This window comes from the organism of the source record quoted next, unplaced genomic scaffold (assembly GCF_019419815.1).
Source record: "Pyrus x bretschneideri cultivar Hongxiangsu unplaced genomic scaffold, Pyrus_bretschneideri_v1 Contig5, whole genome shotgun sequence".
NCBI classification, from domain to species: Eukaryota; Viridiplantae; Streptophyta; class Magnoliopsida; order Rosales; family Rosaceae; genus Pyrus; species Pyrus x bretschneideri.
Window position 1 is genome coordinate 5,796,596 of NW_025999787.1, and position 20,098 is coordinate 5,816,693.

At 38.4% G+C, this 20,098-nt stretch overlaps 1 protein-coding gene across 1 annotated transcript; it reads left to right on the plus strand.

Annotated features, from left to right (window-relative positions):
* The first annotated feature begins 1,080 nt into the window (after positions 1-1,080).
* LOC125470355 lies at positions 1,081-1,494 on the plus strand. The gene has a single exon (XM_048569316.1). It carries the CDS (start codon positions 1,081-1,083, stop codon positions 1,492-1,494), a length of 414 nt encoding a protein of 137 aa, XP_048425273.1.
* Positions 1,495-20,098: the final 18,604 nt, after the last annotated feature.

The following is a 20,098-nucleotide window of genomic DNA, read 5'->3' on the forward strand; positions in this document are numbered from 1 at the left end:
AATTGCTAATAAAGACTGTGGCACAAGCCTTGCCCATGTATTCTATGCAGTGCTTCTTCTTGCCCAAGTCCTTTTATGAAGAACTAAATACCATGATTGCAAAGTTCTGGTGGAGTGGCGATCCAGGCAAGCGGAAGATTCACTGGCTTAACTGGCGCCATTTATGTAAATCGAAGCATGAGGGAAGATTGGGGTTAAGAGATCTTTTTGCGTTCAACCTTGCTTTGTTGGCAAAGCAAGCATGGCGCTTTCTTCATCAACCTGATTCCTTGGTGTGGCGAGTGTTCAAAGCTCATTATTTTCTTACTACCGAGTTCCTCAGTGCTTGAGTTACAACGAACAGTTCGTATGTTTGGATAAGCATTGCAGTGGCTAGACCTGTGTTAATGAAAGGGTGTAGGTGGCAAGTAAAGGATGGGAAATCTATTAAAATTTGGCAAGATAATTGGCTACCAAAGGGAGTCATTTTTTCGAGTGTTCAGCCTACCCCGAAGGGGTAAGATATGGAGTGTACGGTTGATAAGTTGCTTATGGTAGGTTCGCAGTACTAGAATGTGGGGTTGTTACATGACTTGTTCTCTCAAGAGGAAGTTGAACTAATGTTGAGTATTCTTTTGAGTATGCAAATGGTAGTGGATCGAAGAATTTGGCATTTCGAATGTGATGGGAAGTTTTATGTTAGAAGTGCCTATCATATGGAGATGTTTATTGGTTCTGCAGTAGGTGATGAGGTTAGCGGATCTGCTTCATAACCTGATGACAGACGAACGAAACTGTTGAGGAAGGTACTGAATGTGTGCATCCCAAGGAAGGTTAAAATATTTGTCAGGTGTGCATGCTTAGATGCACTTGCCCACGAAAAGTAATATTTCCAAATGGAGAGTGGAGGTGGTCAATTGTTGTAGCTTATGTGGGTGTAGTGGTGAATCAACAGAACATGTCTTAAGGGATTGTAATATGGCTAAGGCAGTCTGGTTTGGTGGCTTGGGGATTAGGGTAAAGAATGATACTCAATAGTTCGTATTTTGGTTATCAAATATTGCTAAGCACCCTTCCGTTTTGGTGTTCTAATTATCATTGATGGTCATCTGGATGATATGGAAGAATAGGAACGATGGGCCTTGGAGTGGGAATCGATTGTTACCTCAGGACTTGTTGATTACAGCGGAAAGTTGGTTACAGGAGTACCATAAATGGCACAAGTTGGGAGCGAAAAAATCCATGAAGGTTCAGCAGAAGTGGCGGAGACCTGGGGTTAATTGGGTCAAGTGTAATTTTGATGGGGTGTGGATACAACAAGGTTCAAGGGGAGGTTTTGGAGCTGTACAGCGTGACCATATGGGTGAGTTTGTTGCTGCAGCAACGGGACCGTTGGGGTGGACATGTCCTTCTTTTCATGCAAAACTTTGTGCTGCACAACAAGCATTGCTGCTGGCACAGGCATATTGCCCAGCTGGTAAAAGGATAAGTTTTAAAGGTGATTCCAGTCTTTGATGGCTACCATGAAGTGCAAGGAGGATGATTGTTCTGCATTAAGGAATATAATAAATGACTTGCGTTTTTTGCTCCAATACTTTCCTGATTCAGAGGTAAGTTTGGTGTAGCAAGGTTGTAACTCGGCTGCACATAGGCTTGCAAGTATGAGGCTAGGCAGTACCCATTAGCTTAGGTGGTTTGAAGATCCCCCTGATTTGCTTAGGGATATTTTATTTGAAGAAAGTTTGTAGGGTTATGATTTTATGTATTGTCATTTAAGGATAGTTCTCTTTGTTGTACAGGACACTCTTTTCCCTTCGACCGGAAGCCCCTGCAAGGTTTTATTGAGGCCCATTATGCACGCTATCTTCAGTTTGTACGTGTTCTATTTCATTGAAATGAATAATGTACTTTTCCCTAAAAAAATTTACAATTAATCAACAAATTTCTTTTCTTAATTCAAATTCCCAAAAAAAGATTAATCTCAATTATTTAAGGCTGTATCTAACCCCTGTTAGATTGTCTACGTACCCTTGAACGGGATTAAGCCTTTCGTAGTTCATGTTCAATCTTAATCCATTTCCGATTATATTCCAAATAAATGAAATATCCAACATTAGTTCTAATGATTGAAACACATCCAATGGATACCAAATTCGTATTTAGAATATCAAAATTTGTACAAAATGGTAGCATTGGCCCATTGGCCATCCGTCGTCGTGGGTGGCAGTTTTCGACGAACGGAAACCCTAAATTTCGACCAACTCTAAAAATTTCCAAATTTTACAAGCAAGTAGAGTTCAATGAGAGAAACAACTTTCATACCTAGGCCGAAGTCCAATTCGCCTCGGAAACACCTTAAATCGCCCTCGAACCATCGGAAACCCTTAAATTGGGTGTTCTTGATTTGACTCCAAAACAGTTCTGACACCACAACCAGTGTTTGGGCTTTGTTCTTAGGGTTGAGGGGATTCTATTGGTGGTGGTGGTTGACGAAATTTGTTTCAGAAATAGCGGAACCGATGTCGTGGCTTCGGAACACCCACAACGCCACCTCGTCGTGAAACATGACCAAATTAGGTCGATTTTGGGTGGAAAATTGAAGAGGGAGCAACGACATGATGATTGGTGGTGGTAGATCATGTCAATTTGTCGAAAAATCAACGAATTTCACCGAAAAATATATCGGGTTCGATGAGGTATACTGGTCGGCCCCCTTTCTCTCTTTGTCTCCCTCTCTCATTTCCCCTCATTTCCCCCTTCTAATTGGGTAGTTTCCCACCCCTTCATCTCATTTCTCTTCTCTTTTTTTCATCTCAGCCGTTCATCTCTCTCATTTCTCTTCCTTTCCCTTCATCCCAGCCACACATGTGGCACCACCCATTGCTCCAGATTTTCTGGAGCCTTCTAAAATGAAGTGAAATTACCAAAATGTCCCTGACTAAAAAATCTTAATAACTCATTCGTTATAACTCCATTTCATGAACGGTTTACGCCTATGCACTCGTGAGATTAAGCTTTATTCAAGCATAAAAATTCTGACCTCGAAAGGTCTACGGATTTTAGATAATTAATTTCCAAACTTCAAACTTTGTAACTAGTTTAATTTAAAACTAAATTGAAATAAATTAATATAAATTCTTGAAAAATAATATAAAATCTTAATAATACAAATACAAAAATTATAATAATTTCCGGTAACAAAATTTTAAAATTGCTCAATTAAATTTTCATAACCATAAATCAATTTATTTTCGATTTTCTCCACATATTCATAATTATGAATATTCTATTTCATATATTTAAATTTTCAGGGTATTACACCTTCGATGTGTACTTTCTAAATCCTTATGCGAATTTCTTAATGAAGAATTTGTCTTAACACCAAGGCTTTAGGGCTTGTTTGGATGTACTTTTAAAATGACTGAAAGTGTTTTTAGTGAAAATATTTTTGAAACCAATCCTTAATAAAAATGCAAGTAAATCCTGGAAGAAGCACATAACTGGTACTTCTTGCAAAAAGCACTTCAAGTGCTTTTGGAACCCAAAAACATTTCCTCTAAAAGCGCTTTCAGTCATTTTAAAAGCACATCCAAACGAGCCCTTAGTTTGTAATGTGGTTGAAATTTAATTGAATTTTGAAGGGTTGTCCTCTTGATTAAATAAGTTATTCAAACGACTTATTAGCTAATGCTAACCATCAGATTAGAATAAGCAACTCTTTCTTTAATTATTTGTCACTTTCATTATCCTTCTGGAAGAAAATTAGGGAATGATCGATGCTTATGTGTCGCATATGTCACGCAGTGAGCCACTACACTAGTATTGGTTTGTTGCATCTATCGTTTTTGTGACAAATGTGTATTGGTACATCTTGCTTGTGGTAGTCTTGTAGGCAGGGACGGAGCTAGAAATTTCTTCTAGTGGGGGCAACCCGAAAATCAACTAAGAAAACCTTATTATAGTATGGCTTATACCTAATATGATAATAGGGATGATTTCAAATGATGATGCATCACAATTCCAATGTTACAAAAATTTCAGTGTAGTAGTGGAAAGTGGCAAAGTGATAAGAAAAATATTAATACATGATTACGTGAGAGAGGTTTTTCGGTTTGTGTGACATCCCGTCCCGGAAGTAGCGAACCGTACATGTAAATTTACCGTTTTACCCCTAGATTGTCTTTTTACGTTTTTGGTGTTTTGTGTGGTGTGGACATGTGTTGGGCCACACACACACATCCACACTTGCTTTCTCTCCCTCTCCCTCTGACTTTTCTCTCTCTCTCTCTCCCCCGAGCTCCATTCCTCCTTCTTCCCTTTGTAAACGTACGGACAAACCCACAACCCACCAAATCCTAACAGATCGTAGAAACCAACTACACCATTGAACTCGTGAGGTCGAGGCGAACACAGCCATACCCTTTACAGGTGAGAAATCCTTTGTTTTCACGTTGTTTCGAAAATGGCCGATTTGAGTACTATTCATGCAAAGGTTATTCATTGAGTTTTTGGGATTTCTAAGCTCGTAGGCAGCTTGGTGGTGTCACGAGGAGCCTCGGAGTACTTCGTTGGACGGTTTTGGACGTCGGAATCACGAACTGTAAGTTTGGCCGGATTTTCGTATTTTAGAAAGTTTGATTTCCGTTGTTTTTAGGCTCTAAAACTAGTCCATCGTGGTAGATGAGGTTTAGGGCTTCATTTTGGTATAAAATACGTGAAAAATGGTTGAGAAACGACGGAGAATAGTAAGTTTTAATTTTTCCCAGTTTTCCGGTGGCCGGAGTCCGGCGAGGGTTGATCGGAGAAGACAGGGGAATATTCCGTTAGGTTTAACGGAATATTCCTAACGGACGTTAACGGCGTCAGTCAGGGTTAACGGAATATTCCGTCAGTTCCAGGGAATATTCCTGACGGCGTCACTTGACGCCGTCAGCGTGCATGGCACGTGGCCGCGCGTGGGGGCACGTGGCCGCGCGTGGGGGCGCGTGGGTCCGTGTCTGTGTTGGCGCGTGGGGGCGCGTGCGGGGTTCAAAAATTATTTTAAAAATATGGTTGTGATCGTGAGGTTGTGTAGATCATGTTGGTATATTCATTTGTCCATTTTGAGCAATGTATGAGAAGTTATTTTGAACGGACGGTTATGTGCTTTAAAGTTAACGTTTTTATAGTTAATTCGCATATAGGTGACACGTATCCCGAGGACGAGCGTGCACATTCCAGGCAGGGGGGCTACGACCCTTCCACATACCAGTGAGTGGGCTTTTGTTTTCCGTATATACCTATATACGTATAAATTCCCAGAAATTAGTATAAATGCTTTGTTTTATGCCATTCTTTTTATATGATTGATGTTTATGCATGATTGGTGGCATATACGTTTAAGTACATATCCATTTATGATTGCATTATATATGTTGGTGTTGTGGAGGCGTAGGTAAGTAGCCAGGTAAGCATTATTTAACGATTGCATTAAATAACGGTTAGAGATGCTTAGAGAGCTCATAACCTGCACCCCCGGTGTTAGTGCTCCCGCCCAGAGTAGGGCACAGTCCTTCACGTGTTGTTCACCTCCCGCACCACACGCTCAGCTTGAATCCAAGTTAGGTGCACAGTCCTGTCGTACAGACCACTATAGGTGGTTCCGACTCGTAGGTGACCCACGATTATTCGCACAGCCTTCACGTGATCGTAGCACTAGAGCGTTTATATGTTTTACACCCAGGCCTGTCGTACAGACCACTGTAGGTGGTTCCGACTCGTGGGCAGGTTTAGTTATGGAAATTGAGATTTGAGCTCTAGATTCAGCCGTACAGGTCACTTAGAGGACTCCGGTTGTCAGATGTTATGATATCGATGTGATTTATACCTGAGCACTTGCATGTTGTTATGAAGTTTTGAGATGGCATACCTTTGAGCATGACTTGGCATATCTACGTATATATGTTTATTTCTGGGAAGTATACAGGTTTTACGGCGATGGGTTATAATATGTTTTATGAAATGGTTTTCTAAGAGATTTGTTTTGCCCACTCACGCTTTTGTTTTTGCGCCCCTCCAGGTTCTAGTAGCTTAGCGGGTTTGGTGGTTTTCCCGGAGGACGTCCCGGCATTCTAACAGACACTCATCTACGTAGGGTCACCTTCGGGTGCACTTTTGTTGTATTGTTTCTTTTGGACTGCTGTAGGCCTTAGGCTCTGAATTCAGTGTCTTAATTACGCTAGCACATATTCTATCACACTACATTTGCTAGTTTTTAAATTATTCACACATTTTATATTACTGTTTTAGCTTCCGCACTGTGCACATGGCTACGTCACTTCCACGTGACGGCCAGCATGCCCTGATCTCGGTTGGGGTGTGTCAGTTTGAATGACAGAACAAGAGCATTTTTGACACACCCCAACCGAGATCAGGGCATGCTGGCCGTCACGTGGAAGTGACGTAGCCATGTGCACAGTGCGGAAGCTAAAAACAGTAATATAAAAGTACGAATAATTTAAAACTAGCAAATATAATGTGATAAAATATGTGCTAGCGTAACTAAATCGCTGAATTCAGAGCCTAAGGCCTACAACAGTCCAAAAGAAACGATACGACAATAGTGCACCCGAAGGTGACCCTACATAGGTGAGTATCTGTCAGAATGCCGGGACGTCCTCTGGGAAAACCACCGAACCCGTTAAGCTACTAGAACCTGGAGGGGCGCAAAACAAAAGCGTGAGTGGGCAAAAACAAATTCTTTGGAAACCAATTCAAAAAGTACATTCTAACCCCTCGCCGTAAAACCTGTATACTTCCCAGAAAATAAACATATATACGTAGGTATAAATATGCCAAATCATGCTCAAGGGTATGCCAATGATGCTCACAGGTATGCCATCACAAAACCTCATAATATCATGCATGTGCTCAGGTATAAATCACATTAATAGCATAATAATCTGGCAGCCGGAGTCCCCTAAGTGACCTGTACGGCTGAATCTAGAGCTCAAATCTCAATCTCAACAACTAAACCTGCCCACGAGTCGGAACCACCTATAGTGGTCTGTACGACAAGCCTGGGTGTAATACATATGAACGCTCTAGTGCTACGATCACGTGAAGGCTGTGCGAATAATCGCGGGTCACCTATGAGTCGGAACCACCGATAGTGGTCTGTACGACAGGACTGTGCACCTAACTTGGATTCAAGCTGAGCGTGTGGTGCGGGAGGTGAACAACACGTGAAGGACTGTGCCCTACTCCGGGCGGGAGCACTAACACCGGGGGTGCAGGTTATGAGCTCTCTAATCATCTCTAACCACTATTTAATACAATCGTTAAATAACGCTTACCTGGCACTTACCTATGCCTCCACAGCACCAACATATATATATATGACATATGCATAAGTGAATATGTAATTAAACGTATATGCCACTAATCATGCATAACCATCAATCATATCAAAAGAATGGCATAAAACGAAGCATTTATACTAATTTCTGGGAAATAACATGTATATAGGTATATACGGAAAACAAAAGCCCACTCACTGGTATGTGGAAGGGTCGTAGCCCCCCTGCCTCGAGTGTGCACGCTTGTCCTCGAGATACGTGTCACCTATATGCGAATTAACTATAAAAACGTTAACTTTAAAGCACATAACCGTCCGTTCAAAATAACTTCTCATACATTGCTCAAAATGGACAAATGAATATACCAACGTGATCTACACAACCTCACGATCACACCTATATTTTTAAAATAATTTTTGGACCTTCCACGCGCCCTCACGCGCCAAAACAGGCACTGACCCACGCGCCCCCACGCGCGGCCACGTGCCAGGCACACTGACGGCGTCAAGTGACGCCATCAGGAATATTCCGTTGAACTGACGGAATATTCCGTTAAACCTAAACTGATGCCGTCAACGTCCGTTAGGAATATTCCGTTAAACTCAACGGAATATTCCCCTTTCTTCTCCGACCAGTTCCCCTCGCCGGCGCCGTCGCCGGAAAACCTGCAACTCGCCATATCTCGCTCGTTTTTCCACCTTTTTTCACGTTTCTTGCACCAAAATCAACCTTAAAGCTAGTAGAAGAAGAACTTCCAACAAGTTTTAAGGCCTAAAATCTCAAGATTATACCTGTCCAAATCTCCAAAACTCGGCCAACTCCACCACCCACGATCCTGACGTCCAAATTCGCCCAACGAGCTACTCCCAAGCTCCTGGGAACCTCACAAACACAACTATAAGCTTCAAATGTCCAAAAACTCATTAAATTACTCTTGCATGAACAGTGACCAAAATGGACCTTGTGAAATCGACGTGAAAACGTCAAGGTTCTTACCTGAAAATGGCACCACTGGACTCCTCTCAGCCTCAGGAACTTGATGGTGCACTTGGTTCCGTCGATCTGCACAGATTTGGAGGGTTTTGGGTTTGTCCGTACACTCGAAGGAAGAAAAAGAAAGAAGGAAGAGAGCTCGGGGGGAAAGAGAGAGAGAAGAGACAGAGGGAGAGGGAGAGTAAGTCAGTGTGGGTGTGTGTGTGGCCCAACACATGTCCACACCACACAAAACAACCAAAAACATAACAGAAACAAACTAGGGGTAAAATGGTAATCTCACACGTACGTTTCCGATAATTCCGGGACGGGATGTCACAACTTTTGCTCATACAATATTTAATATGGAGTATATGCAGCATGAAAATATGTTGGATATTAGATACATATATTTTCTTCAAATATAACACATGTGTATTATATAATTGTAGTCTACAACTTAACAAACGAATCACTTGAGTGGGGGCATATGCCCCCAGTGAGCCTTCATTGGCTCCATCCATGCTTGTAGGGGTTTTAATTAATCGCTTGTTTGTGCAAATTCACTCCATATCAATGTATTGGTCACTGGAGCAATGTATCCAATTAACACCCTTGTATTTGTTTGTGATGATCGATGAAATACAGCTATCGTTTCTTATAAAAGAAAAAAAAAACATCACAGGGAGGAGGGATCACAATATGCTTGCCTCACATGAAGTTGAATAGGGATCCCATTCTTCCATATATTAGGGAGTTATAGGATCTAGCCATGTTGTTTTGCTTGTAACGACAATCGATCATGAGCGTGTTAACGACAACTAATTACTTTGTGAATTAGTGACAATCATCATGTGACACAATACAAGTCAAAATTAGACGGCCAATTGTTATTGTTCCCAAACAAATTAGTCTCCCTCTAAAAGGACTTGTGTACATGGAACATGCACGTTGCGGTATATGTAGCAGTAGAAAATAATGATGTGGGAGGAAGAAATTCAATTAAAGTCCAACGTTATTGTTATCCGAAATTCAATTAAAGTCCAACGTTGTATAATAGTGTGAAGGATTGATTAATTAATCCCATGTGTGGTATTGACATTTCTTTTATCACAAGTCTCGTTTATTTTTGTTTTCTTTAAAAAGGAGGACAACTGGTAGCAAGTCATGGTTATCCACTCTTTCTAGGGGTTGGGAAGACTCATAGAGGCATTTCAACCTCTCCTTGGCCACAAGTCTGGCTTCCACACCAACAGCGGGTTTCGAACTCGAGGCCTCTAGTTTTTAATTTTAAGGAAGCCTCGTAATTCGCTCTTTACCACTGGCCACAAGTCTCGTACATTGACAAAAGATATTTATCCAACCAAATATATAACGTCAAAAGAATTATATAAAGAATGATACTTGGCTACTCAAAAATGAGTAGGAACTCTTACTCAAAATTCTTGGTGTTTTAATCACAGACCTTTGTGCTTATGATCAGAATCATTCATATTATGAATCACACTGTAAAGATCATCTTTGCAAAAAATAAATTAAAACTAAGGTTGTTTAGTTAATCTATTGTAGTAAATACATAGACGGTTCGTAATGCTTTTACCAATACCATTTATTTGTTTTTTAATAGTTTGATGACTAAACGACCTTAGTTTTAATTGATTCTTTTAAGGAGGCGATCTTTATATGGTGATTTATAATATGAACGATTCTGATTATAAACACGAAGTTCTATAAATTGACAACGAACAATTTTGAGTAGGAGTTCCCACTTATTTTTGAGTAGCCAAGATTTGCCTTATATTTTAATGGAAGAGAACGAGCCTTGGCGCAACAGAAAGGTTGCTCCTTTGTGATCGAAAGGTCATGGGTTTGAGTTGTGGAAATAATCTCTTTGCAAAGCAGGAAGCCTTATTGGTTTAGAATCCACCCTTATACATATATATATATTGATGGAAAAAATTCAAATAATCTTCACTAGTTTTCACTTAAATCAAACCAAACTACGCATTATCTAATAAGTTGTTCGATTGCAGTTAATTTGAAGGTGAAACTGGTCAAAACTATATTGTATATGTTGTTAAGTTACGTATCTACATAGTTAATGTGAAGGGAAAATACCTATTTATTTTCTTCTACGTCACATGTATTGAACTTTTTGATTGATTGCGGTATGACACTGAGTTGAATGGAGAGATGGATAGACATCAAGAACAATTCCACAAACGCGGGACTCTACTCTTTTCGAGTGGTCTAGGTTTACAGACGTTGGACATCAACAACTGCGGCCAGGATAGAAAAATCGGACGGAAAAGGAATAAAATATTCACCTTCGAATCTTTAATTCAATCCGTACGGACGCTTTACCACGTGTTGCAAGACTAGGTGCTTTATGAGCCATTTTTTCTATATGATATATAAACCCTACGTTTCTTTTCCACCAAGCAAAAGTAGTAAGTTTGATGCTTGTTCATTCAACTGTTTGACGATAATAACTTCCAACGACAACAATAATTTCTTGATACGACTTTCTAACTTGTTCTTTTGTTTTGATTCAAGATAAGGAAAGAAAGCTCACGACTTGTAGGGATTTCATGATTAGTACGATACAGATGATGCAGACCAATGAATCTTATCGATTGATACACATTCAACAGTCAAAATCTCTTTTCCTTCGTCTTCTCCCCTTAACTCTTCTCTTTATCCCTCACTTCAAAGCTCTCAACCTTGAACCACCAGTCATCTAAATTCCAAGTCAAGTTCAACCTCACCTCAAAATCAACCCTAGCACTGCCACAACACACCCAACTCGCAACCCCCAATTGTAGGCTCTCACTTTACCCTCTCCAAAATGAGCCCTAGAACCGCCCCATCCCTCAATTGCCAGTCCCTTGACCCTAAAATCTCAATCGATATTAACGAAATGACAAAGAGATAGGCGTGTAAAACAATGTCTTTTGGTTGCAAAGGCCTACAATTAGATTTGGGGTTTAATAGCGGTAGGTGTGGTGGTGGGGGAGAAAGGAGTTGATGTGAAAAAGAGGAAGGGGAAGACGTTTTGGCCGTCGGATTTCTATCAACGGATGAGAACAATTGGTGTTGAGGATTCCTATAAAACTATTCCGGAAAGGATCTAAATTGAAATTATTTTTTTATTGAAAAAATATAAATGAAATTAAATAATAAAGCCATAAGTGCCACCAAACTCCAGTAAAGAAGTGAAGTCATGATGTTTCGTATAAATATATTTAAATGCAAAAACACAACCAAAATTAAAGCCTAGCGTGATAGGTGGGACACTTATCCTTAATTGGTAAGGGCAGCAATGAGTTCGGAACCTGTAGTTTATTTTATAAGCCAAAATACCCCCTTCTAATTGTATTTATGTGTTTTTTTTAATGCATTTTTATATAACTATTTTTATTTCTGTGATAGAAAAATAGAGTTAATTAGTTTCAAATTTTATTGGGAGCTTTTAGTCACACCAAACAAATAGGATAATAATTTCATTCACCGTGAGGGAATGCACATGTCGCACCATTGGCGAAATAATTATAATTATTTAATTTCTTAATCTTCATTTGAAAAGTATACGTACAAAAAAACATTTGAATCAAAGTGAGTACTAAATAACATATTCATAATGAACCATTCATTTATTTGATATATTTAGATGACTAAACAATTTTCACTTTGATTTATTTGTACGGATGATCTTGAAATAAGATTAAAAAAATCAAACGGCTTTGATTACAAAATTAAAACAAATAAGTTATCACAAGAGGGAGGACGTGCATCCCCCATGGGGATGCAAGTAAGTATTATCCAACAAATATATCTTCACACTTTACCTCTTGAATGCATCATATTTATTGGATGACTTATTTATTGATATGCCTTTTGAAACTCAAATCTCGTCTCACTTTATTTATCTGTTGAACACTTGAAAGTGAAAAGAAAAAAACAAATAGAGAAGAATACATTTTGTTGTTAGAGTTTGAAGGCCCACTCCTTGTTTGTAATTTCTTGTGCAACCCAACCCAGAAGGCAGCTCCATCCAAGCTGTAGCCTTATGGGCCTACTCATAGTTTAGCCCCACGAAGACTAATTTTCAAGTTTCAAAAGAAAATTGGATTTGTTTACCCAAGAAAAGAAAAGACCAAAAATTGACTTATGATTTCTTGACTCGCTGACATTTACTTTTCGAAAGGTGAACATTTCCGAAATCCTTTTACTTAATATTTTTTATCAAATAATTCGAGTTTTTGAAATTTGATTCGACGGTTAAAAATACGAATTTACTTTAAAAGTTATAATAACTTTAACCGTTTTATCAAATTTTAAGAATCCGATTTGATAATGAGAATTAGGTGAAAATGATTCGAAGATGATACATTTCCTTCTTTTTCCACATTTTTCAAATTTGAAAGCTGAAAAGTTGAAAACCAAAAGAAACAAAAAAAGCAGAAGAGCTTGGTGGCTGTCAGGCGGAGGTGGTGCCAAATAGCCCCTCCATAGCTTTCACTCACCATTTTCAGGCGGTCGGTCACTCGACCTTTTCCCTTTCCATATCTCTCTCTCTCCTGTGTTTGTCGGTGTGAGAACTCCGCAGGGCTTTCTTTTTTCTTGTTTTTATTCCTTTCTATAGGAGAATTAGAAGGAAAGAAAGAAAGAGATGGAGTCTGAGAATATTGAAGCTAATCAAGCAAACAAAGAAGGGATTTCTCTGTACGGATGCAAGTATGTACAGTACAACATTCTGGGTAATCTCTTTGAAGTCTCCGCCAAATATGCCCCTCCTATTCATCCAGTCGGTCGCGGTGCATACGGCATCGTCTGGTACCTATCTGTCTCTCTACACTTTTTTTGGTTTCTGTTTCGACATTGGTTTTTGGCTTAGAACTGGTATCTGTTTGGATTCTGGGAAAAGCAGGGTTGAACTTTTGAGCTTGGATTTGAAAAGTTTGGCTCCAAAATTGAACTGGGTAGGCGTTAGCTTTGTGGGATTTTGCTTTTCTTGGGTCCCAAAAGAATAGATTTTGGATTCAGATTCAATGACCCAGTATTCGATTTTTATCGTTTTGATTTCGGTTGCTTTTGTATTTGAACTGGACCTATTGTTATTTAGTTGTTTGATAAATTCGAGAGATTTTATGGTGAATATATGTTATTGTGTATCTTGATTTTTACCCAATGAGAGCACTCAGCGTAGAGGTGGTTAATGTTTCCCTTATGGCAGCTGTCCAACAAACTCTGAGACAAAAGAAGAGGTTGCAATCAAGAAAATTGGGAATGCATTTGACAATAGGATCGATGCTAAGAGGACGCTTTGAGAGATAAAGCTTCTTTGCCGTATGGATCATGACAATGTAAAACCTCATCTGCTGTTACTTCCTTTTGCAAAGTTGGAAATACCCAAATGTAGCTAAATTAAACATACCCAAATAAGGCATAATTGCATTGTTGTTTTGCAGGTTATCAAAATTAAGGACATCATAAAGCCAGCAGATAGGGAAAAGTTCAATGATGTTTACATTGTATATGAATTGATGGACGCTGACTTGAATCAGATAATACACTCCAGCCAGGCTTTGACAGATGATCACTGTCAGGTAAGTTGAGCATTCTCATATTGTGATAATTGTTTTGAAGGAATGTCGATGGATCAAAATTTCAATGGTAAAACTATTAGGTTTGTGATGTCGATTTAAGTGATCTAAACTTTGATTTCAACATAACTTATTAGGTAATTTACTACACTTTTGAGTATATACCTGTTGCTAATACAACATGACCAATACATAGTCTACATATTACCACGAGAGAGGGAGATGGAGAGATAACCAAACAGAAGCATGAAATTTCAGAATTGCAGCAAAAATACAAAAAACAGATCAAATATTCTTTCTGCATGCCCCTGTGTCCAATGTTTATGTCTGGCTTACCTGGTACCAATTTGCATATCAGACTTTTAGGTCATATTAAAAGGCCTGTGACACAGTGCCGTACATGGCCTCTTACCTTATTGAGCAAACGTACATGTCAAATTGTAAAGATACCAATCATAATTAATAGCGACATTCACTCTATTCAAGAGATTAGTAGCTGTTTTTGAACAACAAAGCATGTAATTTTTCTTGCAGTATTTCCTGTATCAATTACTTCGGGGATTGAAGTATTTACACGCCGCAAATGTTTTGCATCGCGACCTGAAACCAAGTAACCTGCTTCTCAATGCAAATTGTGACCTTAATTTGTGACTTTGGGCTTGCAAGAACTACATCAGAGGCAGATTTCATGACAGAATATGTTGTAACTCGTTGGTATTGAGCCCCAGAGTTACTACTCAACTGTTCAGAATACACTGCAGCAATTGATTGGTTTATATCTATTTGAACTTGGATTAATGGAATTTCCTGATCAATTTTAAACTACTTTTCCTCGTGTCCAATTTTTCCTTCACTGTCCTAATATCTTGGAATATGTGGGCTAATGCTTCAGGTCACGGTTTCAAAAGATGACTATAATTCTTGATGGTGCTGGTGGCAAGAAGGCCATTGACGAAAGATCTGAACAGGTTTGTGTTACTCCCTTGGGATTAGTTTTAGTCCAATTTTGGAACTGTTGACATAAATGGTTTGCATTTTAGTTATGTAACAAAAGATGTAGATAATCCTTTTTGCCTTTTTGAATGGAGTCATCTACAGCTATGGTTCCAGATATGTACTTAACCTTCATTCCCTTCTATTTCGGTGACAGATTAGGTCGGCAATTGAATTAAGCACTTCTGACTATGACAAGGAAAGGTTACAGGAAAGACTCGCAAAGCTTTCTGGTGGTGTTGCCGTTTTGAAGGTATGTGTTTATTAATCTTCATAAACTCGTCTGTATTTCTTCATCCCTCTAGGGTTGTAGCCATCAATTTTTGGGTGTTTCTTATAATTTCTTCCGCATTTTACCCCATTGTAAATTAATTATAATTATTGTAATACTAACAATCATAATAACGATAAAAGTGAATCAACAAACGTCTGTGGCTGAGTTTCCTTGTATTAGTTGTAAGTGTTAGTAAATGATACTGTAGATAAAATCAGTAGTAAATAGTAGTGAGATTTGCTTATATTGCAGATTGGAGGAGCTAGTGAATCGGAAGTTAGTGAGAAGAAGGATAGGGTTACTGATGCCTTAATGCCACTAAGGCAGTCGTTGAAGAGGGTATAGTACCAGGTAATTTATTTTGTCATTTTGGCCACTTTTGTTTGATGTTGCCTATTTGTCTATTCATTTCCTCCTGAATTATCTGGTTGGATCAAAATAAGTCGACAATATTATAACCATCTTCCTTTTATAGGTGGTGGTGTTGCTATTCTTTATGCATCTAAAGAGTTGGAAAAGCTCCGAACTGTTAATTTTGATCAGAAGGTTGGAGTTCAGATTATTCAGAATGCTCTAAAGGTTTGTATTTCTGCTAGTTTTTAAAGTTTGGCCTCAATGATCGCCATCTTATTAAGTAATGGAATTTAGTTTTTGAGTTCTACTTAAAACCCATTGCTGCATTTTGTTCATTGTTTCAAGTCGTCTTGATTATATAGGCACCTGTTCATACAATTGCTTCCAACGCGGGAGTTGAGGGAGCTGTTGTTGTTGGTAAGCTATTGGAGCAAGATCACGCTGATCTTGCTATGATGCAGCCAAAGGTAAGAAATCCTTCGAGAATACTTTTCCGCCAATCAATTGCAGAAACTATTTTATCTTCACTGTTACTCATTTTGGTTGGTTTTGCTTTTCCCATTGCTTAACCAGGTGAATATGTTGATATGATTAAAGCTGGAATAATCGATCCAATGAAAGTAATTAGAACCGCTTTAGTGGATGCTGCAAGGTAAAGCCCTAGTAGACCTGTGTTTAATCTTATTAGCTTAGCTACGAATCCTCATCCATTGATTTTTGTTGCCTTTTGTGTGCAGTGTGTCGTCTTTACTACTGAAGCTGTTGTGAGCATTAAATTGGATTGTATTGCACTTGGTTTGATGTTTTTTTTTGGTTGACAATGCAGGGATAGGAGAAACAAAGAGGATGACACTTATAACTGCCCCTCCCCATCGACCGTCTTCAAATTTGGATCACAAGAAGGGAGCAACATAGGTGTTGTCCTTCTTCATTTATATATGGTTAGTGTAAATAATTGGAAAAAATAGCCAAACAAACCCTTTTCTCTCAAATGGAGGCGATGATGTGGTCAACGGCCACCAGCCCCAACTCAAGAGTTTGGCCTTCATATAATTGGATTAAAGTATAATTTTATTTTGGTTCATTTCTTTTTTCTTTATATAAGTGCAATATGAAAGGGATGGCATATCATGTTGCTGACTTAATTGTTTATGTTTGTCATATTTGCGAGTGGTGTTATGATCAATAAGGTGATTGCAAAAATAGAACTTGAAAACTAACACATGCATATAATTTTTGTGAAGGAACTGCGATCCAGTGGCTGGATAGAAGAAAAGGACAACGCATGCTCTCTCTCTCTCTCTCTTTCTCTCTCTCTCTCTCACAGTGGCTCTATGTTCCTCTCCCCCCAAACCTAATGGCTTTGGCTTTGATCTGATCAAACCCACCTCCAAAACCCTTCCTTGATCACCATCTTCAGCAACCCAATTCGGAGCGTGCTCGGATCGGGACCTCTTGGAGATTCGGAGCTCCAGGTGAGATAATTTTCCCCAAATTGTATTCAATTTATGTTGCTCTGTTTCATTTTCCATTTTAATTTGGAATTGGTTGATATTTTAGGTGAGTATCGTATGTATAACCAGAACAATTTTTTGTGTTGGATTGGGGACAAATTGTCCAGCATTATTAGCTATTTGGTCCCTGTGTATTTGTAATCTGAATAATATGAATTAGGGTTTTTCTATTAGTGTCAGATTAGTGAAGAAAGATAAGCCTCTTTGCCTTTTTTTTCTTTCTGGTTTTCAAGTTTGGGATTTTACTGGGATTTATCATCTGGGTATCCTTTAAATTTGTTGGGTTTTTGAGAAAATTAGTGGGTTTTGTTGATTAAATGGTTTACTTGGTTATAGTTCTAAATTGGTTCGAAGTTTGTTGCTTGCTTGGTTGGTTGTTTGGAAAATGGAGACACTAACTTTTGTTTTATTGCATTTATGGGATACAAGGTTATGTTCATCAAAGGTCATTTGAATTTTATACTTCCCATTTTTTTCTTTTTTTGTTTGCTCTTTTTTAGGCAAGCAGAATGATGTAGATCCATGGCGATTTACAGTGGCTTTGAAGGGGTGGACTTGCTCTTATAAAGTTCTGGAAGACAAACTGTTTTGGAGCCAGCAGCACTCAGCAGCCAGAGCAGCGGCGTCTCTTCCTCATCGCAAAATGGGTGTTTTCAGGGTGAGCCGCAATGCTCTTAATTTCAAGTAATGGGTTTGTGTTACTGTGCAGATCTGCCTAACTTCGCATTTAGTTTCTTGGAATTGTTTTTTTTTTTTGGGCAATTATATATTTTTAATGCTTTTATGTTTGTCGTTCCGTGCTGGGAAATTGGAAAGCTCTGGAAATGATATAGTTCTTGAGCTAATGTGAAGATTTTGTGTTGAATATTTTGATTCCTTTTTTCTATTTGCACTTGGAAAAACAGAGGATTGTGGTTAATTATTGTGCTATGAAGCTTCTTTTTTTTCTTTTTATGCCCAAGATTGAATTTGTTCTCTCTGCTGTTGAAAAGTAGAACTCTCTCTATCTCTAAAAAATATGATCCAGTGTGAAGTTTGGTTGTCTCTCTCTCCAGAAACTTACATTCCATATTGCATCCATCAACTCTGATCATTCCTTGATCCAGGGTAATTTTTACCATATGTTTAACCCTTAGACTTCTTTTCATGCCTGTCCTCCCTCTAAGTCCAGCTCAAGATATAGATAAAACAATCCCAACTCTTAAAAAGGTATAATTTGTTAATCCCCTTTCCTTGGAGTTAATTTTTAGTGATGTGTTTTTAATAGAATTGCAGATTTGAGTGGTGAGTTTTTTCAATGGTGTTATTTTTTTTAACAATTTATAATACTATTTGTAAAATTTAGTCAGAATTTTTTTGAACAACTATAATATTGTTTGATTTCAATTTGTAATTACTTCTTTCGTTAAATTTAAGCTTAATCATGTCCAAATATGTATACAATATAGTATATGATACATATACAGTGGTGTATATTTGTAGTTTTTATAATGTTACTGAGCATTTTCAATTTATGCTATTTTGTGTGTAGGGGGTGAAAGTGCATTCTTCACAAAGGTAAAATAGAGAAGAGATTATACTTCATATGAAAAGAAGAGGTTAGTTTGCTCTGCCTCTTGACAGAACTTGGGTCACAAAACCAAAAGCAAATTACAATGAAATAAAGGGGAAGGGAGAAGGGACTTGATGTGGACAATTGAGCAAGACTTGGATCACCCAGGTGCTTGGGTGGCTGCATCCACTCTGCCCAAACCAATTAGGACAGCAGGGAGAATATGCTTGGGGAATATGCTTTCTACAGTCAACCAGTTCTCACTATACAAATGCATACCTGTAGATGTAGGGTATGGGTCCTATATAATCGGTCCTCTGGGTCCTCAACCTTTCAATACTACAACTACTCATATGTATGCAAGTCCCATTCCCGCCAAATGATAAAGCTAACGCGCCAAACTTTGTGTTAAGAGTGTGGAACATGTCAAATATGCCCAGTGGGCTTTTCCGAGTCCGGATATTTTAGCCCCAATATGTCATAATGCTTTAGGCAAAGTAAGTTTTTCTACGTTGTGGTCTTTAAAATTGCAGACATTCCCTTGATATGCTGTTAACTTATATATCATCGATATTGTTGATATTGCTAATAATATGTTTTGACCAAAAAAAAGTTAATATTGTGACCATACATGTAAAACATGTGGTTGATATGATTGTTGATATTATGTCCGTAAGTTCGAGTTCGATATGGATGATATTTCTATGGAAATATATAAAAAAAATCAGAAAAAGATATGGAAATAGGGGGTGAAGTCTAAATTTCACCTTGATAAACTCTTAAATTTAGGCTAAAATCGACAAATATCATCGCACATTTGTTACATATCGGAGAAATTCTTATATTTGGTTCAAACCAATGTTTGACAATCCCTAGAGTTTCATTTTAAATTTTCATTATTTCCATTGAAAGCAAATATCGGTATCGGTATCGATATTCGATATGTCTGTCGATATTTTCAAAAGGGTTTTTATCACAAATGGTTTTTGAAATTGACTTTCACCATCAAGATGGTCCTTAAAATTGAAAATCAATCAATGTGGTCCGTGAAAATAGGTGTCTTAAATCAAATCAATGTGATACTTTCGTCATGTGAAGGACATAATAAAATTGTGGACTTTATTTGGACATTAAACTAGCTCAAGGAGTCGTTAATTACAAATAAGCATGTACTCATCATTTCATCAAATAAACGAGTACCCGTCTACTCAGATTGATTCTCAAAATATTGGTACCTTAAATTCATCTTTATCTCCAATAGCAAGGCCAACCACAATCATGGTTTTTCTTCTGGTATGCATGAATCAATCCACAGTCGTGTATACATCACATACACTGTCTACATGCACTGAGACAATATGAGTATACGTGATCTGCCATGATTTTCTATGATTTTGATCAGACTTGATTTGGACAAGCAAAGACTTGAGCAAGAATTGTATCACATAGTTGCCATGATGAGTTGTACCTTGTACTAGTGCAAATTGCAGGCCTTCACCAAAGTCAATGGAGCACAA

Coding starts and splice junctions, on each gene's coding strand:
- LOC125470355 (XM_048569316.1), top strand. CDS start 1,081: ATGGTCATCTGGATGATATGGAAGAATAGGAACGATGGGCCTTGGAGT.